This window comes from Gopherus flavomarginatus, chromosome 4 (assembly GCF_025201925.1).
Source record: "Gopherus flavomarginatus isolate rGopFla2 chromosome 4, rGopFla2.mat.asm, whole genome shotgun sequence".
Taxonomy (NCBI): Eukaryota; Metazoa; Chordata; order Testudines; family Testudinidae; genus Gopherus; species Gopherus flavomarginatus.
In genome coordinates this window covers 72,530,058-72,551,893 of record NC_066620.1, presented here as the reverse complement: position 1 = coordinate 72,551,893, position 21,836 = coordinate 72,530,058, and the positions used below count along the sequence as shown (strand labels likewise).

Sequence of the window (21,836 nt, the reverse complement as noted above, 5' to 3'; positions counted from 1 at the left end):
TTTGCTGCTTTTACAGATCCAGACTAACACAGCTACCCCTCTAATACTTGTCAGAACAAATGCGTTCTATGGCATTATGCTGTTTGATACTGTGCCGAAGTGAACATATAAAAAGTGTAATTCAGAGATTTTGTTTTGACTCTGTGATAGCTAACTAGTGCTGGGCATAGATTGTTGTTTACTATGATATATGCACCTTCTTATCTAAAGGACTTTAAAGTTTGTAATTGATCAAGCGCTTCAGAGTTTATGCAGTAAACCCATAACAAGGCTATGGGAAGGTATCATTGAACTGTTGCAGTGGTCAAGAGCTGGTGAAGGTGTCCTAGTGCTAAGAAGAAAAATAAACCACAGAATTTGAAAATCTGAAAAGAAGTATATTAACTTACAGGTTCACATAATTAGATATCCTCTAACTTAGTTGAATATTGTATTCTTTTTGTTTAAAGTTCAAGTTTGATGCTAGAGCTTTATGTAATTTGAGTTCATTTCTTGTGCAGTTTGAAATTAAGACCTTGATGGTTTTGGGCTTTGTTTCTTCCAGGGTGGTTACATTCAATATGCAGGTGACCCTCTACAGGATTTCACACTAATGAGATTTTTGGATCGCTTTGTGTACCGAAATCCCAAACTTCATAAAGGCAAAGGTGGGAATCTTTCTATACATTATAGGACATGATCTTTATTGTTGATATATGTAGTGGTAATGTGAAACAACACATTTTGTTACATTTGATTGATTTATGTTCTACCACAGAGAACACGGGCAGTGTGGTAATGCAGCCAAAGAAGAAACAGTTAATGAATGATGTGCGTAGTCTTGCTGGTAAGCGGAAACATTTCCAATTGAAATATTGCAGTGGCTAAGGAATAATAATGTTCACGATGGTGTACATAAGGTGGTAAATGCCTTTTGTGTGTAGTTGTTGCCTTCAAGATACATATCTGTACCCCATGTGGTGAACATTATTCCTGTTTCATCAAGAAAATAATAACAAAAAGAAAATTGTTCTCCAAAGGCAAGCAAGTGATATGTGATCCTTGCTCTTCAGTCCAAGCTTCTTACACATGAATATGTATGGAATGTTCACAGCTCAAAATTCAGGATTGGTAAGCCACCTTATCAGCAGGGGGTGCACACCTGTCTGATAGAGGCAAAATGCTCATAACTGTCTCAGCTATCATTTTCAGTATCTATTAATGATTAAGAAAATCCTGTAGCCTTTGCTTCTGCACATGGCTTGGTTCAGCACATTTCCTGATGCACCTTTTTAGTGTTTTTTAAATCTTTTCTTTATGCCTGTAGTTCATTCACTGTCAATTTCTTTATAGTGAAGTAGTTTCTTTTCCTCAGGCAATCAGTGAGCTGTTGCTCTCTGGTTAGGCATCATAAAGAGAAATGCACACTAGCAAAGGAAGGGGTAGAACTACTGAAACAGCAGACCTTGCTGTCCACGAAGCCCTGAGAGACCCTACGGGAATATAGCAAATGGAGTTCTTTTTGTAGTTTTTATGTGCTGGACAAAACTTTCTCATTTGTTTTATGAGATCCTGCTCCAGTAAGAGGCTCTGGGGAGAAAAATAGTCACATAGCTCATGAAAAGGATGGAAAATAGCAGACTAATTGGCTCTTGTGACAAACATCCCTGCCAGCCATGTGTCGCTAAGGTAACTTTGGACGTCCAGCCATGCTTATTGAATGATGGGTGCAGTAACTGCCAACAGTGGCGTATTAAAGGCATATTCTGGATTTCTTTGATTTCCAGTTTCCCTAAGAGAAAAGCCAGTTGCACCTGAGGCCCTGAAAGGCACATGAATGTGGAAGGAAAATGGGAGTAGAGGAATTAAAAAGCAAAGGGGGAGAAAGATTGGAAAGGAGGTGAGCGTCTCTGTAGCTAGTGATGGCCTTGCAGAGGAGTAGGGAATAGCAGAGATCCTGATTCACCCTCCTTTTCTTTCCCATTCATTTTCCAGCAAGTGTAACGCAGTTACTGACAGATCCCATGCATCTTTTTCCACATTCTCCTCTTCCACTGCCAGAATGTATTTCCTCCCTCTCTTCCTCTTATTTCCCACACAGCTTGCAGTATTTGTAAGCTCTGACAGCTGAATTCATGAGGGTTTAAGGGCATATCAACACACATATCGGTGTGTTGGATATTTAAAAAAAGAACTTCCTAGATAAAAAGCTTAAGCTAAAATTGTGCCATTGTAAAATATATGTATATTTAAATTATTTGACTATCGTATTCGTATTAAAATAAAGAAATAAAATTTGAAAGTTAGGAAACTCAGTTCTACAATTAACAGCCATCTGGGTGACCTTTATATCAGCACCTGTACCTACCCATCAGAAACTCTTTTACTCCTCACCTTTTACTCCTGACGGAATTATGCACCACTGGATGTGCGCAGAATTAATGTCTGCTGCAGATTTCTTTGCTTCCTTGCAGAGAAATGCCTTTCTGACAGGGAAGCAAAGGGAAGCCGCAAGAGCAGTCACATGCCCCTCCCCAGCAGCATGGGTGCATTGTTATGGGCACCTGAAGCAGCTGACGGAGAGGTAAATCACTGTGTGGAAGCGGGGCTGGGGACAATGCCGCGTCAGACCCATCCCCTGGACCGCTGTGCATCTGGATTTCCCACCCACACACACCCCTCCTCCCCATGGAGTCCCCTGTACTGAGACCCCCCACCTACACGCACCTGGCCGGTGGCTCCTACCCTGTGCCGGGCTCAGCTGCTAGTCCCAGTTGGGCTGGGGGAGGAGCGTTCTGCTGCTGCATGGAGCGCCTGGGGCTGGGTCAGATCCACCTCCAGAAACCTCCCCTGGCTCTGCACCCCCCTCTCACATCCTGCCTCCATCATTCCTCAGCTGTAGGGGGGATCAGTCATTGTACGGGGAGCTGCTCACCCATTCACCCAATCCCCATGCATCTAGACTCCCTTCCCCCTGCTGAATCGGCCACTACCAGACCCCCCCCTGCTTATCCCCATCCCCACATAGCCAGACCCTGCTGAGCCCTAATGACCTTCACCTGGACCTTCCCTGCAGAGTTTCGTTGCACCCTCACTCAGAACCCCCCGCAAGAAGCCCCTCTGCTTCCAGATGCCCCCACTGAGCCGCCTGCACCCAAATTGCCCCACACAGAACCCTCTCATCCCACACCTGGATCTGTCCACACTGAGCCCCTCCACACTTGGATCCTGCCGGGCTGAGCCCACACCTAGTGTGCATGGCGCAGAGGGGCAAGGCTCTGGGGTGTTTCTGGGGCAGGCCAGCCCTTGTGCTGTGTCAGGGTAAGGTGCAGCCCCACCGCCAAGTCTGTGGCCTGGGCAGAGGGGGGAAGGGAAGTTGCAGGCTGATCTCCCACCTCTGTCCAGCCAGTGGTCTGTGCTCCCCACTGCCATGCTGGAGCCACATTTATTTATTGACAAATTTGCAGAATTTTAAAATATTGTCCTCAGATTTTTTTTTTTTTTTTTTTTTTGGGCACAGAGTTCCCTCAAGAGTAACCTTATCTATTTTTCCACTGCTGACAACATTCCTCTATATACTGTTTCAAGAAATGTCCTCCAGTTCACTTGACCATTCAGAGCAAGATACACAAGTGTCTTGCTGCTTATCTATGTGTGGTACAAAAGCACTTGCTGTCATCCACCATTCTAGAGAATCCTACCTGCTTCTTTCACCCCTTCTATTCTGTATCTACCTCATCTGTGCTCCTCACTTGGCTCTAATACCCTGCGCTTCAGAAACTGCTCTGATGTGTGCTGCTTTCAATCCAGTTTATGTAAGATGGGTAGGGTAGGGCCACAATTACTGAGGGTGTGTTTAGAATATTGTTACAAATTCACGTGTTAGTGATGTAAATTATTAAAATAATTTCAGAACTGCTAATGGTGCAACAGCATACTCTTATTCCCAACAGGAAGATGGGGTTGGGATACAGGGTCAGAGTTAAGGTTGTTTGCAGACGCTTAACTGAATTTCTTGCTTTATAAATATTTGTTTTAGTTACAACATTCTAATAATTAACTGTTTAAAATGAAATGAGATTTTAAACACTTAACTGTGTGTAAAATATTATATAAGTTTGTGCTGGATCTCTAGTTTCAATTCATATTCCTGTTCCCAAGTTATCATATAACCACATTTATTCTGCATAAGTGACTTAAATAGGACAGGTGATTTAAACCTCCTTGAACAGATTATATAATGATTTTAATCGCATTAAGATCTGTCCATAAGAGTATTGATTACTATGTAAAATTCCTAATCTGCAACTATTGTTAGGATTAGGCATCTTTGTCAACATTATGTTGGTAAGATTCTTTCAGAAACTGGCCAGTTTTTGTCTGGCCCTGCTCCTTCCAATGCTTAAGAGCAGGGTTTGCCAGCAGGAATGGATAGTAATGGAACGAGGAGGGAAAGGGATTATAGTAGTTAATCTTCACATCCTCTCTGTAGTTAATTTAATGTGCAACAACAAAGAATGAAATTCTTGGGGTAGAGCTAAAACTCCTCCCCCCCCCAATAAACAAATAGTCTCTCCCTTTGCTGCTGAAGATAGTTGCCATGACTTCTGCTGAAGGATTTTTGTAACTCTTTTTGGCTCTTACTTATGCCTCTAGTTATGTTCTCTTTGAGGTGCTGTAGCCAATACTATGTCATGTTAGTATATAGCAGTGGTTCTCCACTTGCGAATTAGTACACAGCTATGGCCCAGCTCAGCTGTGTGCTAAAGGCCAGCTGTGTGCCTAGGTTCCCAGCTACATGGTGCGGAGAGATCCAGCCGGGCTCCTGGCGGCCCCTGGAGGGTTGAGGCCCTAGGCAGCCGGCCCACCACGTGTTGGGGGTTGGGAAACCACCCAGCCTTACGAGGTCTGGGGCAGCCACGCAGTGGGTTGTTCGCGGGCGGGGCGGCTGCTGCCCTGCCACCCGGCCCCTGTGGCCCAGGTAACATATTGTGGGCTGTATATCAGTTGAGGACTACTTGTGTATAGAGTAGTCCATGTGTCTTTAATGGCACAAGGTTTCTGTGGCAGTATGAACACACAATCAGGAACTTTTACCTAGAATTCATTCAAATGGATGGTTCATTTATTGCATTAATCAAGGAGCAGACTGAGCATTTTAAAAACATGGAATTAGTCAATTTATGCACTTTAGAAATCCTTATTTTGTATAGCACATTTTTACTAAATATATCAGGGCGTCACATTTGTGATAGCTATTTTACCAGCCTAAATTGAGGTGTAGAGGATTTAGAGTGAAAAGCAGTTGTGATTTGTCCTTCTGGAAACCAGTGCTCCCATGCAGGAATCCAGCTAATAAAAATTGCAATCAGGCCACCCTAGCAAATTGAAAACTATGTATTTGTGAGCAGTTACTTTACTAGTGTTCCACTGTACATTGTTTTCCCTTGTAACCTTGATTGTCTGAAATCCATTTCTATCACCTGCTTTTATCTGAAACAGTCATCTCGCTTGACTTCACTACTGAGGCCATGATATGGCTTAAGATGCTGTGACATTTCTCTCTACCAGAGGGAGCAGGCAGTTTTCTGCATGCAGTGAAATGGGACATGGCTCTTCTTGTCTCCTTTTGAATGTTTTTTTGGGGTAAGGGTTGTGTGGCAGGAGGAAGTGAAGTGCTTGTCACCATTGGTCTCCTTCCTAATCCAGTCACAAGATCTTTTTGCCATCTCTGGTCGAGGGGGCTTTAGTACCTGTTGAGTACTTGCAGATACTTATCCTTTTTTCCCCACCATCATTAGTGCTGGACTTCGGAAGTGGTGGGATGCTTGATCCTGCTCCAGTCACTCCTTTTTTGGCCAGCTGCTGAAGAGCGTTTGGTCATAGGAGGAGAGTGAGAAGGACTTATTTGTGGTGGGAGAAGTGCTGAAGTTACAGGTTCCCCAAATCTATCCCACCTCCAAACTTTATTTTACATACATCCATACTGGGTTGTTACTAACCCTAATTAACATATAGAAATGATGAGGATCCAGGGGATAGTTAGGGCTAATGCCTGTAAATTGTGGTAGGGTGGAATGTTAGCCCACATTTTAGCATTTTAAATAGTAAATATAGTGAAGTTCTTATTTTAAGAAATTGAGGAGATACACCATATATCAGAAATTTAGTTTGGGAACAATTTTACTGTAGTGTTTTCATAACAAAACATAAATATTATATAATGGTATTCAGCTTGCTATAAAATCTTGTCCCTTTAGTGAAGCAAAGCATAAAGCCAGGTCTGTTATTTTTTCAGTCAACAGTAAGGAATTCCTTGCCCAAGATGAAAGTAAAATCCCAGTGGATGAAGTGTTTTTCCACAGGTAATTAAATATTTATGAATACTCTTAACAAGCTTTGTTTCTGAAATGTAACTCTTTAGAAAAAGAATTAGAATTTGTAAATTTGTCCTGACATATTTACTCTGAGAAGTTTGTAAGGATTTGGATTAGCTCAAGTGATTTATGTAATGAAATGATCGATCTTTCCTTGCTCAGTGTGGAATATTGAAAGTTGTGAAAAATGTTTTAGAAGGCAGTAATAACATAATCTTAAAATTATAAGGAAAGCCATTCAAAATTACGGTCTGCTACTAACATCACATAGTTGACTTAATAGCATGGAGTCGCAAGCACTGGTTGATCACGAATAACCTGTGTGCTGTAATACCTAGGCACAAGAAATTGATTGAATCTATTTTAAAATATATGTTACTGATAACTTGATTTATTAAAATGGAACAATAAAAAAAATCTAACTGGTAGCTGTTTATGGTATTTGTATACTTTTTGTGTTTTTCACCATTTTTCCTCTATTTATAGTCTGTTTTATTTTCAGGTTATCATATGCTCAAACAATGCTAGTGTTTGAATTACAAACATTGCATGAGGAATGACTTTTTAAAAAAAAAAACTTTTCATTGGTTTTTTTCTTAATTCATAGAATCTTTTCTAGTGGTCTCAGGTTTTGCAAACATTTGTTTTTCTTAAACCCGAAATTTGGGCTGAACTTGGCAGTATCTCTTTATTGATATTCACTCTGAATTTGGCTTTTGTGGTTTAATTTTAATTTTAAATAGTAGCAAATGGAATGGTCCTGTTAACACAACTATGGGAGGTCCGTTGCATTCTCTTTTGATAAATCACTATTCCAAACCATTTTCATGTCAGTGTAAAAGTGTGCGCAAGTTTCAGTGATATCAGAAGCTTTTCATAGATGGGACCCTGATATTAGAGACACCAATTTAAAAAACACACTTCTGCCTGAAAAAAATATTAATGATTGTTACAAGTAACACCTAAGATTATTATAACGTTAAGATTAGAGACTGTTTGTTTATTTCTTCAGTTTACTTTATGCACTTTTGCTAATGCTTTGTGTAGTAAAATTCATGTTTTCTCCCCATATCTAGTCACTTTTCCCTCTTATTTGTGTGGATCTTTCATGCTGCAATAAAGGAGAGGAAAATGTTTTTAAAAATAGGTAACTGAGACTAAAGCCAAAAAAACTGGCAGACGAAATCAGGGGGAAAGCATAATACCTGAAACTACTTTTGAACTTTTTTTCCCAATCAACTGGACTTCAAGTTGACAATGTTAATTTAATCACACACATCATATGTGTATTGTTCCTGTCATTTTTTAAATTCACAGTGATCAAAGAAGCTTCTGAAACCACAATCCAGGCATTTTCACTGCTTTAAATCTTATACACTTCACCATTTTACACTTTTTTTTAAATTTGAAAAAAAACCAAACTATAAACCTTTGAATTGTGATCCACATTTGAAACCATTAACTGATACTTAAGTGATAGCTGGCAGACTTTATATACAATGCATGTAATCCATGTTGTGGCTTTATTAAAATCATTGTGTCCTAGGAACACATCAGTAATGTAGTGTGTGATTGCAGAGAACTTTTTAAATATTTCAGATTTTATAAAAAGCTTGATAAAGAGAAACGAAAACGTCCAGTGGAGGAAGAAAGCGTGGAAGATGTAGATGATGATGAATTTGAAAGAATACTGGGTAAGGCTGTATTTTTCATAGCAGTAAAGCACTCTCAGCACTTAGTAGTCTGCACAGGCTGTTCCTTGGTGGACTATTTTTTCCCTTTATTCAGTTGTCTATAGTGAGGAATCTGTGTAATGTGATTATGCATCTCTGCCAATGGCTGCATATGGCTACATGACTGCTCTTTCTTTTGAACTTGGTGTAAGTTTCTGCTCTAGATTTTAAGATTATCTGTGCATGATGCAACTTTAATTTGCAGCTTCATATTTTGCTTGTGCAACTTAGACCAACATTTTGAGAATTTAGTCCTAATTATAACACAGTATCTGTAACTTTTTGTTGATCCCTTTTTTGTTTTATCATTGGTCTTTTTAATGAACAGTCTGCCTCTAATGTTAGGCCATTTGCTTCACGAGTTTTGAGGCATGGATCCAAGGCACCCTTGTTAACTTTTCTTTGCCAGCCTATCTTCAGTCAAGGATTTATAGGAAGAGGACTTCAGTTCCTTGAGAGAAAGGTGTCATAGATTTTTTTTTGACACGTCATTGTTCTTAGTTGGTGTCTTCCTTTGTTTAGATCTATATTCCTAAATTCCATCAGTGGCAGTGGCCTTTAAAGTCCAAGGTTGTTTTGCTTCTCTGTGATGGATTGTGATGGATACTCTTAAATCCAGAGTCGAATGTGCAATCCCTGCAGTATTCCCTGTATTCTGCACACCTTGGTTATGGGTGTCACAAGATAAGAGTATGAATCATAGGGGACTATTTTCTCATGTGATGCTGAGGTGGGGGGAAGGATTTATGTATATTTCTCTGCACACTAGCCAGAAAATAGACAAAATGAATTTTAAGATAACTCTTTAAACAAAAGCTGTTTCTCCAGTGCAAAGGAATTATCTTTCAAAACTTTTACTATGCTATTGTTTTTGCATTATGAAATGCCTTATGACTTGGGTGTGTGTGTATGTATATGTGTGTCTGTTAAATGGTATGTAAGTTAATTGGCTAGTTTTCCGTAGAAGTAAAATCTACTGGGATTCTTCCTTGATGAGTCAATAAATGTAAACAATGTATGCTTGAGAAAATGGATGAGCATTCAGTCTATTTATTAAATAACTTCAAAATATTTGGCTTCACTTCGTGTTGCAATAACAAAGAAAATTCCCCATGTCTTTCTTTCAGACTCATTTGAAGGTGACAGTTACTTTGATACTGTTAGCAAGGATGACATTGATTTTGCTGGGTAAGATTCTTGATTCTGCTCCTTCTGTACTAATTCAGTGCCACTCCTACAGGTTTTTACTCGACACGGCTAGATGGAACTTTTTGAAGAAAGTCAACCCTGCTCAGTATCATTTTGCACAAGGCTTCACTGTTGAACGCTGCGTGTCTCTCTTCCACCTCCCCCTGGGTTGAGCAGGCTGATGCTATGGCACTTGCAACTTGGCCCAGAAAGCATGAGGCTGGGCACTTTATTTATATTATAGAATGATCCAGCAAGCAAGTCTGTATCTTCTTGGTTTTCACGGTCTCCGGTTTCATGGTCAGATAATGCTAGTGAGTGTAATCATAAATTGGAATCATACATGATGTATGAAATCTAAAAACTGGGATTCTGATCCCGCGGTAGAAGTCCAGAGTTGAATAATTTAATTCCCAGTAACTCATTGGCTCCATTAATGATTGAATATGCAATTTTATTTGAAATGTACTTTTAAAATTCGCTGAAGAAATGGAAATTTCTTTTGGGAGGGAGAAATTATAGCTTAAATTTGTAGTAAACCATGAAAAACTTTGATCCAGATCTTGTTCCCTCAAACTCTTCTTCATTACCACCTCTTTGCCTCACCAAATCCCCTCCCCCCCACAACCATGTTTCAGGATGGGTCAGTTCCCCTCCTTTATTCCATTAAAGTGCTATAGTAGGTCAGATTCTCAGTTTTCCATTTAATAGGCCTGCTAAGGCTTCTGGGAGTGTCTTTGAAAGCAGCTCAAGAAGGATTTCTGAAAATGAACTGGGACCATTAGAACATGTAACAACACATCTAGCTGCTGTCAAAAGAGTACCTTAATCACAGGATTCTGTTCAGACCTTTTCAATTGGGTGGATTGTTAGCAGCATTCCTTGTGTTAAATTCAGTTTGATGTATTTTTAATATTCTGTGAGTGCCAATTGATTATGCCATGGGTTACTTTTAAAATTCTTCGTAATGATTCTTAACTTCCTAGTATAGCACTTTGAAATAGGTGGGTGTTATCTGTAGACATGTAATGAGGCTGGAAGTGCTATTATTGTGTATTTTAGTAATATCAAAAACAAGCCCAAGGGTGGTAAGAAAAGCAAAAGAGATGAGGAATGCAGTGATGACTTGGAAGATTCTGATGATGAAGATGAATTCAATGAGATGGATGATGAAGTAGTCTCCCTGGGAAGTATGGATGAAGAGTTTAGAGATGACATTGATGAAGAGGGAGGTGCGTTTATGGATGTATCAGAGGATGACAACAGTCCAGGTAAGGTAACATTCATTACCAGCATTGAAGCATAGAATACTTTTTAAAATTTGGTTGCACAGATTAGGTGTTTAAATCCATGTATAGGGACCTAAATCAGAGGCCTGGCTTTCAGAGATGCTGAGATACCAGCAGCTTCCACTGAAGTCACTCTTTGTTCAAGAAGTTCCCATTGAATGCAGTGAGTTACAGGTATTTATTATCTCTGAAAAAGAGGCCACTCTTATTTAGGAGTTTAAATATAGAATTAGGTGCCTAATTTTAAGCACACATCTTTGAAAACTTGGTCTTAAATACTTCATAAACCTAGATACACTATTCTCTGCACACTTAAAACAAAAAACCTCCAAAAACCAAATGAACAAACAGGTCTTTACACAAATAACTTACACAGTGACCATTATGCGGCACAAAGGAAAAATAATAAATCAATCAGTGTTTGGCAAATTCTAGTTTTAGGTATGCATGATTTGAATCAACATTCATTAAATTTTTCCACTGGTTAATTAGAGACCAATTAATGTTTTTTAATTAGTGGTTAATAAGTAACTATTTGTGACTCCTGTAATTATATTTAGCACCACAACAAAAATTCCTGTGCCTAATAATTTTATTTTTCTATAATAAGAATCTGAAGCTGTGACTTAACCTGATCCCAGGTTATTACGTTATCAGAGAGATTGTTTATATGGAAACCACTTTATAATGTGAAGAAATGTATGAGATTAAGGGAGCGTGATCAGGGACTAAAGTAACCTATTCAGATAGATTTTGACGTCTGTCTTTCATATGGGCAGTACTACGTAATATACAGTAACTCCTCACGTAAAGTTGTCTTGTTGCAGATCTACTAGAGAACATGCTCATTTAAAGTTGTGCAATGCTCCCTTGTAACATTGTTTGGCAGCCACCTGCTTTGTCCACTGCTTGCAGAAACAGCAGCCCTTGGAGCTAGCTGGTGGGTGCTTGGAACCTTAGTGGACCGGCAGCCCCCCTAAGTTCCCTGTGCAGCAACCACCCAGCAGGCTAGCAACTGCTGGGCAGTTCAGCTGTCCCTCCCACCACTGCCATGCACTGCTCCTGCACTCTGCCTTGCAGCTGCTCTTGGGAGCCTACTGCTTGTTTGGGGTGGGGAGAAGAGCGCTGCTAATGTCAGGGTGTCATCTAACTCCTGCCCCCTGTCCTTTACCCCATTTCCACAGAGCGGGTGGGGGGGAGAGGGTGAGACATGAAAGGGCTCAGGACAGGGAGCTTGCTGGCAGCAGCTGCTGTCTAAACTTGCTGATCTACTTAAAAAGGCAGTGTACTTAGCATGCGGTCAGCGTACTTAAAGGGGCAACGCATGTCTGTCTCTCTCTCTCACACACACACACACACACACACACACAGAGACTGTGTCTCTCTCGCTGTGCTGTGCTGTCTTATACAGTGTGAGGCTACGTTAATGTGTTAACCCTTGAAGGCTCAGCCGAGTGCTAGTTCATTTAGCAGAAAGGCATTCCCTGGTAAATATCGCACCCTCTGACTTCACAACCTCAATTTAATACTGGCTACACAGCAATGACTTGTTTAAAACTTATACTGTTTATATATGTATGTGTATGTATATATATATATAGAGAGAGAGAGAGAGAGTTTGTCTGTCAAAAAAAAATTTCCCTGGAACCTAACCCCTCCCCCCATTTACATTAATTCTTATGGGGAAATTGGATTAACTTAAATCATTTTGCTTAAAGTAGCATTTCTGAGGAACATAACTACAACATTAAGCGAGGAGTTATTGTATTAGCTTGGTGGCATTTTATTTTTCTTTATAATTTCAACAGGTAATATCTATGTTCAATTTAAAGCATTTTTTTCCCATTTTTATCGATTTTAAATTTTCATAGTTGTGGGAAATCATGGGAGGGATGAAACAGTAACTTTAATGACAGTAGATGTTATCAATAGAAATATTTTTTCATTGATTTGTATGTACAGTAAAAATATTTGACTATTACGGATAAAAATCTAATCTTTCCAAGCCTAACAACATACTACACTATTCATCAAATATATACATTTTACATAATGCAACATTTCTTTTGAACTTTTGTGCTGAGTGCTTTATTTAATATGTCTTCCATGCTGTGGTAGTAGGCAAAAGAGGCATTTAAAGCTGGCATGAAAAACTTAATTTAGCATTTCCCAGGATCTGTGGGTTTAAATTAAAATTGAGTATGTCTATCATGGTTTTAATGTTTTCTAAGAGCAAGCTCAACAGAATAATGGGGCAAATGTGCCTTAATGGACACGTTAGTCTTCGTAGTTAATGTTTTAAATAGAGTGTATATTATACAAATTATAAGTGACCTATTTTCCTTGATAATAGATGTAAACAGTAAAGATCAGGTCAAATCTGTCAGTAAAAAAGGCAAGAGAAAAAAAGATACTTATTTTGCTGGATCATTTGAAGGTAAGAATATGTTTGCATTTAAAGTTTGAGAAAGTTTAATACAGATGTATGCTGTGGGAAGTATGTGGAATGGTGGAGGGCTTTGTGTTGTATGGTGTTTAATGCACTGATCTTGTGCCTCTGGAAACATGAATTCAAATTCCATTTTAGTGAAAATGAATTTCTCACCCCTGTACATATCACAAATCCAGTCAGTCTGGCACAACTGAGTATTAGTGATGCCTCTTAAGGGGCAGTTAAGGTTGAGTTGAATTAGCAGATATATGTAGAGCAGATTGCATTGTATCTGGATACACTACATGCAGCACAAGTTTGTGCTACTGACCTCCCTATATTGTAGTCTAGATTTCTTTAAAAAGGGAATCTGTGGTTTCCTCAGATTCTTCTAGAGCTGTGGCTTGCTGCTGGATGAAAACAAAACTAAAATACAAACTATAATGCAAATTTGATATAAATTGAGTGTTAGGCATGGAAAGCGTGTGGATGAATTCAACAGGTGCGGTGTCTTTTTTCCACTTCCACGCCAAAAAAAAAAAAAAAAATCCTACAGCACCCGACAGCTTTGCACTGTTGCTTTATATCAGTGCTATTCAGACTGAGGCTTGGGAGCCACAAGTGGCTCTTTAATGTGTCACCTGTGGCTCTGTGCAGAACATATTAAAACACTGATTTAATTATTAATCAAGATGCTTTTATATGTTAACCCATTGTAGTTGATAAAATAATACTTGGTCAGTCATTTTGTTGTGAAAATATATAAAACTAAGTATTTTGTCATACTACTTAAATATGAATGTTAATTACTATTTTAAATGAAACAATGAATTCACACTACTGTGGCTCTTTTGGGTTAGTGTTGATCACTAATTATGGTCTTGAACCACTGAAGTCTGAGTATCACTGCTTTAGATCTTAAAAGCAACATGCAAAAAAGGTTGAACCCATTTTTGCTACTTTGTTGATGTATAAAGTTTACCTAAAGTTTTTTTTAAAAATCTGCTTGTTGTGTACATTAGAAATTCAGATTTTGATGGCTGGAAAGCTGGAGAAATAATGACATCATAAGAACTAAGTGAAAGTTGTGCATCTGAAGGGAAGGGATTTTTAATTAGACTAACATTTTGGTTAAAGGATGTGTGTATTAAAGAGTCAACATATCCCATCCCTTAAAGTTTGAGAGCTAAAAACATACAGTAGAACCTCAGGGTAATGAACACCTTGGGAATGGAGGCTGTTCCTAACTCCCGCCAAAACTGCTGGGCCCTCAGTCAGCAGCTGCCCCTCTCTAGCTGCCCAGCTTTGATAGCAGCAGCACAGAAGTGTGGCATGGTATGGTACTTGCCACCTTTACTTCTGCTCTGCTGCTGGCAGGGCACTGTCTTCAGAGCTGGGCTCCTGGCCAGCAGCAGCCACTCTCCAGCTGCCCTGCTCTGAAGTAAAGGTGGTAGTACCAGGACCAATAACCTTATGATCTCCTGCAACTCCCTTTTGGGTCTGGACTCCCAATTTGAGAAACACTGGTTTACACAGATTTTACCAGGGCTTACAGGGTAAAAGCACACAAAAGACCGGCTTTCACAATTTGTGACATGTTTTAAATAGCTGTGAATTTAGTAGGGCCCCAGTCATTAGGCTTGGATTCTATATGCTTTTACTAAAGCAATCCTTTTGGGGAGAAAAAAAAATACTAGCACATAATCCCTGATCTTATCAACCATCCCTTCTCTCTGAGAGAACTAATCCCTCTTTTTATATTAAACTATGTAGATTTTAAATTTTCTAGCGTATTTTTGTTACAAACACTAGCAGACTACTTTTGTAAGATCAGTTCCTTCTGTGTGCTAGTCAGTGCTATTTAAAATCTTCTCCCTGAATGGCTCCAAAAGAATTATTACTCTCAAGACGTTTCTGCTGCAGCACTGATTTGAAGTCAGCCAGTTAATAGCTACTTGAGGGATAGATGGAGATAAGATAATTAACACTTTCATTTGATTATAAATACTAACAGGTATATGAAAATTTTGGATTGTAGCCCTCTCCCTTGACTCTTCATCCTTCACTTGTCTTCAGCTGTAAGCTGTACAGGACAGGGACTATGTCTTTGTACAACACCTTGCACTAGGGGGCCTTGATCCTGATTGGGTCCTTAGATTGCTATTACAATGTATTACATTATAAAGCACTCTGTTCACATATTTCTCCCTGCAGTGAAATAATGGAGGATTTCTCTATCTTCTAGTTACATTCTAGCTTCTTAAATGTATTAAATAGATGCTTTTCCAGGAGCTAATAGAAATCAGATACTTTGGACAGTTATTAAAGGATGATTTTTTTTTTGTCTGGTGGTGGTGCCTAGGAGAATGTAGAATCTTAGCTGTTGATTACAATTTTCAATAAAACTTTATTTGAAGGATCAAAGCAGCAAAAGAAAAGAAAACTCAAAAACACCAGCATGCTTGCTGCTGCAGAAGAGGTAGGTCTGATTAGATATATAATTAAGAAAAAGTTTGATCTCACACATTGCCTGGCTATATCTTTCCATAAACAAAATACTAATATTTCTCTCTCTTTAAAGTTTGGCACTCTTCTGGATGAAAATGTTACATCCAAGTTTGATAACATTGGTATGAATGCAATGGCTAACAAAGATAATGCAAGTAAGTGCAGTTACATCTTCTATAAACAAACTATGCCCTTACCCTCTCTGAGTAGGTACTTATGCACAATCCTGATATTAAAACAATTTCATTGCTTAGTTGATATTTTTAAAAATATCAACTATTTTAAATTGAATACACAAAGTTTAACTTAATCCACAAAAAAGATAACTGAGCCACTGCTCCTGTATAACTTTATTTTATGTAGGTACATGTATAGTACAACAGTACTTGTTTAAGGACTCTCGCCCTAGTCTAGATTTAATTGTATTCTTACTCTCAGCACTTGCAAGCATTTTGCGAAATGATATGCAGCTTTTGACTTGCATCATTAAATATCGAATTCTAAATTTATGTAGCTTAACTGGTTTTAAACTTCTAGAGGCGTATAACTTTCTCCCCAATGGGAATTTTTCTGGTATAAAAGCTGATGTAATTAAGGTTTAGCCAAACACACCACTCCCCAGCTTTGGTGTACATGGAGCAAAAACAATTCCCCCCCCCCCCCCCATCTACATCTGTGTAACCCCATTTTGAAAAGTAGGTATTTTATCAAACAGATAAAACTGTTGTGTTGAGTATAATTAAGGCTTTGTATTCTTTGCATCATTTCTCTAGTCTAAAAAATTTATCTCCCATCCTGGACATTGAGTATTTCTACTTAAACAATAGTGTTAAGGCAAACTATAACACAGGATACATGAAAGCAATTTTAAAATTTGTGCCTTTGCAACAGGTCCAAAAGGTTCCAGGTATAATAGTTTCTACATAATGGAAAAATTTCTTCTGAGGTGAAAAATCCAATGGTTCACATTTTATTGGTGTTCTATGAATTTATCAGAATTTATTCAAATACAAAACTATGTTCAAAGGATACATCAGTTATCCTCCACCTCTTATTTGCCATGTTTCTCCTCTTCCCTTGTAGGCATCAAACAGCTCAAGTGGGAAGCAGAGCGTGATGATTGGCTCCACAACAGAGATGTGAAAACTATTATCAAGAAGAAAAAACAGTTCAGACACAAAGGCCTGAAAAATAAGCACAAAGGCAAAAAGTCAAGAAAATGAATGAGACATTGTTTTACACTGCTTCTGTTTTTACTTACTTCTAATTTTTGCTGCTTAGCCATTTCAGTTGGTCCTTCTCCCTTATTCCATGAACTCCAGCCCATTCATTGCTTTTGTAATAAACTGTGAAAACATAAGAAAAGGCATCAGTGTCATCTGTTCCTCTTATGTGCATCTGAATGTCTAGGTCTAATTTTATTGGCTTTGTATTCATCTGATTCTGAGTAGGAAAGAGATCACTAGAATTGTCTCTAGCTAAATGTACATTTTACAACCTCTGCACTTCTGAAAAACATTTAGCAACAATACAAAACTAGAAGATAATTCACTGTCAAAAAGACATACGAGCTTTATCAAGTGGTTTCTTTTAGTTGGCAAGAAGTAACTTACCTTCCAGAATGGATGGAAATCTCTTGTTCATTGTATGCCTAAAATCTGATAAGGGAATAAGAAAAAAATTACAATTGTTCTCAAAAAAAATAAATGAATTGCACCAATGGAATGGACATTTTTGTATTCTAAAGGCAGCTTTCTTAGTCGTTAGTTAGATACCATTAAATAGTGTGTAATTTAATTTCAAGATTTTTGTGTTCATCAAACACATTTGAGCTCCTTTTATTTACAAGTTGAGACACTTTGAGCCTATTCCCACTAGTGAAATGGGCAAGAAAAACCTGATGGGTCCCTCTGAACATCTGGCTCTTAAGGTTAAGTGAAAAGTCTTTCCTTTTGCAAAAGAGATACAAAAAATTCCCTCCCCTAAAATCAAGGAGGTTGTGGAATCTAAAGCTTTTTAAAGGGAGGGTTGAGCCAAAGAGCCTGTCCCAAGTTTATTACAAGTTCAAGAATTGAGCATCCCCCAGCGCAGTGTTTCTCAACCTTTTTGATACTAGCTTGCTACCTTCCTAAATCTTGGGGACTTGCACCAGCCCACAAACTGGCTAAGAAACACTGCCTCAGAGGGGCCGTGAGCAGGTTTTAGGGGGTCTGCCAAGCTGGGCCAGTGTTAAACTCGCTGGGGCCCAGGTTAGAAAGCCGAAGCCCCACCATGTGAGGCTGAACCCTAGGGCACTGAACTGTCACCTGGGGCTGAAGCAGAAGCCTGAGCGACTTAGCTTCACGGGAGCCCCTCTGATAATGTCAGCCCTGGCTTTTGTATGCAGAAAACCAGTTGGTGTGGCACAGGTGGGCAGTGGAGTTTTTATAGCATGTTGGGGGGAGGAGGCTCCTCCTAGAAAAAGGTTAAGAAGCTGTGTCATAAGTCACATATCTCTAGATAGAATGAGAAATTTTCTGATGATTTTATTTGGAAAGTACTCAGATACTAGAGCAGAGGTCAGCAACCGGTGGCATGGGTGCCAAAGGCAGCACATGAGCTGATTTTTAGTGGCACTCTGCTGCCAGCCAGTGTCCTGGCCACTGGCTCCACTCAGCCCACTGCTGGACGGAGCTCCGGGCCAGCAGCAGGCTGAGCAAGGTCAGCGGCTGGGATCCCAGCTGGCAGATGGAACCCCAGACCAGCAGCCTGGCCAGTCAGGGGTTCTGTCTGCTGCCCCCGCTGCCAGTCTGGGGTTTTGTCTGCCAGCCCCAGTAAATGTAAAATGTATTACTGGCATGCAAAACCTTAAATTACAGTAAATAAATGAAGACTTGGCACACCACTTCTCAACAGTTGCTGACTCCTGTACTAGAGTAAAGGGTGGCAGTATAAAATTCTCTTGAGAGAGCCTTATAAGACAGTGAATCTGCTAAACCCTCTAGGTCTGAGGGCTCAGTTGATGTGAGCAAGGCTTTGTCCTGGCCCTAATTTAATCTCTCTCTCATATTTTACATGCTATAGATTACTGCTGGGGGAATTCTGCACCACTGCACTCACATAGAATTCTTGTTCCCCACAGAATTTTTTGCTTCCCTGTAGAAATACAACTTTTTGCCAGGGAAGCTGCAAGAGTGGTTACATGCCCCTCTTCAGCAACACAGGTGCATAGTTTCTGGTGCCTGGAGCAGCCAAGGGAGAGCTAAAGCACCACAGGGGACAGAGGTGGGGATATCCTGGCCTGTGGCTCCTACCCTGTGCTGAGAAGGATGGAACTTCCTCTTCCCCTGCATGGAGCGGCCAGGGCTGGGTCAGACCTACTCCAGAAACCTCCCCTGGCTGCTTCCTGCCCTCATTGCTCCTCAACCGTGAGTGGAGCTGCCCACATCTACCCATCCCTGGTGCATCTGGACCCTGCCCCACTAAACCCCCAGGCTGAGCCTCACCCCTTGCAGCTGGAGCCCCCTGCACCCAGAACCTCCCACCAAGCCTTATCCCTGCACTTGGAACCCACCCCTGCACCCAGATCTCCAATCCACCAAGCTTCACTCCCCCAGCACTGACCTACCCCCTGCTGAGCCCCAACCACTTTCACATGTACCCTTGCCCATGCACCCAGACCCCCAACTGAGTTGCTCACACCAAACTCTCCCAACCCACACCTGGATCTCTCCACATTTGGATCCTGCTGGGCTGAGCCTGCCTGCCCACACCTGGTATGCCTGGTACAGAGAGGCAGGCCTAGCCCTTGCGCTGTGTCACGGTCTTAACCACCAATCTGTGTCGGGGAGGAAGCACTGCAGGGTGATCTCCCATCTTTATGCAACCAGTGGCCTGTACTCCCCACTGCCACGCAGGAGCCTCCCCATTTATTGACACAATTTGCATAACTTTAAAATATTGTGCGCATAATTTTTATTCTTTTGGCACTGAATTCCCTCAGGAGTAATCTAATAGATGAACAATTTCTTTTTCATCAATACAATATTTCAGCAACAAATGCTTAGATGATTTTTTTTTCTCCTACTTGAAACCTTGTCCCTGTCCTTAGGGTAAGGTGTTTTGGGGAGGTAATAATTCCACCACAGATGACTAATCAGAACTCATCTGTTACACAGTTAACATACAGACTGCTCAAACAGAAGTTACCTCAGTACACATCTAACCTAATAAGTCTCAATCATTTACTATTAGGCTAAGTTCTTGGGACATAGCCCAGTAAATTATCTGCCCTCTTAAATACAGTCTCCCTCACCCCAATATTACATGCACAGTTGGTTTCTTCACAACTAACTACTCTGTTTACAGAAAACAGAGAGTAGAAAAAAGGATGGACTGGTGTGAAGAGAGGTTTCAACTTTTTAATTTAGGGAATCAACATTCTGCTACCTTATTCACTCTACTAATTTTTCCACTTTTCTTATAAGTAACGTTGGTACCCACCATCAGGAGTAATTTTTAAAACTACTTTATTACCTTGATTTGTGTCCATTCTGTAAAATAGTAAATAGGCTCCAGCAATCCCAGCCACTTCCAAAAGTAAAACTCCTTTGAAGATCTTCCTTGCAATAGGTTCCATGCCTAACTTTTAAAAAGATGTGGATAAGCATTTTACTACAGAGATGCTAACATTTTCATTCTTTAACTAAAACTAAAATTATAATAATGACACCTTAAGAATTTCGGCTTATTCTTAAATGATTTAACATCTTCATCTGGGGTCCATCAGAGTACTGCAAGTGTGGAATGCCTCATATATACTTAACAAGAAATGAATCTAATATCCAAAGTCCATGGGAGTTCCTACTGACTTCAGTGGGTGCTGGATCAGGCCTGACAAGTGGCATTTAGCATGTTACCTAGAAGCCTACAGGTTTTTATTTTTTTCCCTAGATCCTTTTTATATATTTAAAAGGAAATTTTACAAAAGTAAAGCTCTGGATGGTTAAATATAATGCTCAACGTTTATCTGAGCCATATTCCTAGGCAGGGTTCCATGCATGATGTGACATCAGTAGTTAAATGGGTGCTAGTCCTCACTGGTCCACCTGCACCCTCTTCAGCTTGACTATGGGTCTATTGACTATACTGCTGCAGTTGATGGCACCTGAAGAGGTGGCTTGCCAGTCACCTTTAACATCTGGAATTTACAGCTCTGAAAACAACTTTTACTGTAAGAGTTGGCTATTCCCTGGTGTCTCTTCCTCTCGGCCAGCTCCAGGCGCCCAACTAGCTCCCATTAAAATCAATGCAGCGGGCCCCACAGCGGTCAGGGAGCTGGAAAGCTGTCCAGGTCCGTGCCAGCTGAGAGGGGCCCCACACAGGGCCAGCGCGAGCCTTCAGCCGACACACGCTGCACTGCGGCCATTGGCCGGCCCCTCGCGGCCTTGGGCTCAGGCCAGGCCAGGGCTGCAAGCGGCCGGCCCGAGGCCCAGCGCGCTGCAGGCACCGGGCGAGGCCCGGATTCGCCTGCAACCAACGGCGCTAAGGCCTGACACGGCGGGGGCGAACAACGACGGGCCGGCGCCCTGCGGGCCACACGCCGGCAAGACCCGCGCTCGGTGCCCTGGCGCCCAGGGCCGCCACACGGGGGAGCCCAGCAGCGGAGATGGGAGGAGGCCGGGAAAGCGGCTGGCGCGGGAGGGACTGGGAGAGAGGAAGGGGAATCAGGCGGGAACCCGCCCAGCGGGGAACGGGGCCGTTGGCTTTCCCAGTTGCTCGCTAACGGACACGAGAGCAGCTGGGAACCCGGGGCCGGGAACGCGCCCGCGGCCACGCGCCCGCGCCGCGTGAGGGGCCGGAGCCACGTGTGAAGCACGTGACCCTCCGGTGACGGGCCTGGGCGTGGGGGAGACCTGCAATGTTGAACCCCCCCCCGGTTTCCAAGCTTCGCCCCTTGTATTCGTGGCCCCGCCCAGCTCACTCGCTACAACTGCAGCAGCAGCAGCAGCAGCAGCGTGACCCGGAAGCAGAAAAGCTTCTACTTCCGCATCATAAACCCGCGGGCCCCCAACGGTCACCCGCTGCAGCCCGCAGACACCCGCCCCTTCCCAGGGGCGCGCGGCCCACCCACCAGCGTCCCTGATCACAACGCCGCGACACGGCCACCTCCGCAGTAGCGACCAGCACGCGCCCTTCCCTGGCGGGCGGGCGGGCAGCGCCACTCACCTTGCGCCTTTAGAGGGGCGGGACTCGCTCCCCGGCGCAGGTGCAGTTTGGTTCTGCGCCCATCGACGTGGGTGGACACAGTAGTTGGAGACGCTGCCCATGAGCGCATGCGTACAACGACCCC

The 21,836-nt window shown here is 41.4% G+C and overlaps 2 protein-coding genes across 12 annotated transcripts in view; one reads left to right on the top strand and one right to left on the bottom strand.

The window, feature by feature from the left end:
* The window catches only part of CEBPZ (CCAAT enhancer binding protein zeta), a 26,388-nt gene extending 9,163 nt beyond the window's left edge, over positions 1-17,225 (top strand). Inside the window, exons 7-16 of one of the 3 annotated variants that reach the window (XM_050950282.1) lie at positions 545-647; positions 758-826; positions 6,278-6,344; positions 7,956-8,050; positions 9,217-9,277; positions 10,340-10,548; positions 12,920-13,003; positions 15,415-15,476; positions 15,579-15,660; positions 16,589-17,225. In XM_050950282.1, coding sequence (XP_050806239.1) covers positions 545-647; positions 758-826; positions 6,278-6,344; positions 7,956-8,050; positions 9,217-9,277; positions 10,340-10,548; positions 12,920-13,003; positions 15,415-15,476; positions 15,579-15,660; positions 16,589-16,728 — 972 coding nt within the window. In that variant the 3' untranslated portion in view covers positions 16,729-17,225. Of the gene's footprint in view, positions 1-544; positions 648-757; positions 827-6,277; positions 6,345-7,955; positions 8,051-9,216; positions 9,278-9,329; positions 9,592-10,339; positions 10,549-12,919; positions 13,004-15,414; positions 15,477-15,578; positions 15,661-16,588 lie in introns of those variants that run through there. The other 2 variants (XM_050950283.1, XM_050950284.1) reach the window with 2 other exon arrangements.
* CEBPZOS (CEBPZ opposite strand) lies at positions 15,385-21,836 on the bottom strand. 9 transcript variants are annotated; one of them, XR_007773998.1, is made up of 6 exons: positions 21,713-21,836; positions 20,021-20,125; positions 17,119-17,163; positions 16,746-16,851; positions 16,538-16,651; positions 15,385-15,482 (listed from the first exon to the last, which is right to left on the bottom strand). XR_007773998.1 is itself a non-coding variant. In XM_050950330.1 (5 exons), the coding sequence occupies exons 1-4, from the start codon at positions 21,819-21,821 to the stop codon at positions 16,769-16,771; spliced, it is 342 nt and encodes a 113-aa protein (XP_050806287.1). In that variant the 5' UTR covers positions 21,822-21,836; the 3' UTR covers positions 15,838-16,651; positions 16,746-16,768. The 9 variants fall into 9 exon arrangements, 7 of the variants coding, with proteins under 7 accessions (XP_050806287.1, XP_050806288.1, XP_050806289.1 ...); XR_007773999.1 differs by lacking the exon at positions 15,385-15,482 and adding an exon at positions 15,838-16,320; XM_050950330.1 differs by lacking the exon at positions 15,385-15,482 and having other exon boundaries at positions 15,838-16,651.

Excerpts from the sequence above, each read along its gene's own strand:
- CEBPZOS (XM_050950330.1), bottom strand. The coding sequence starts at position 21,821 with ATGCGCTCATGGGCAGCGTCTCCAACTACTGTGTCCACCCACGTCGAT. Across the intron at positions 17,164-20,020 it reads CAGAATGGACACAAATCAAG|ATTTTAGGCATACAATGAAC; the intron begins GTAATAAAGTAG and ends TTCCCTTATCAG. Across the intron at positions 16,852-17,118 it reads ATTTCCATCCATTCTGGAAG|TTTATTACAAAAGCAATGAA; the intron begins GTAAGTTACTTC and ends ATGTTTTCACAG.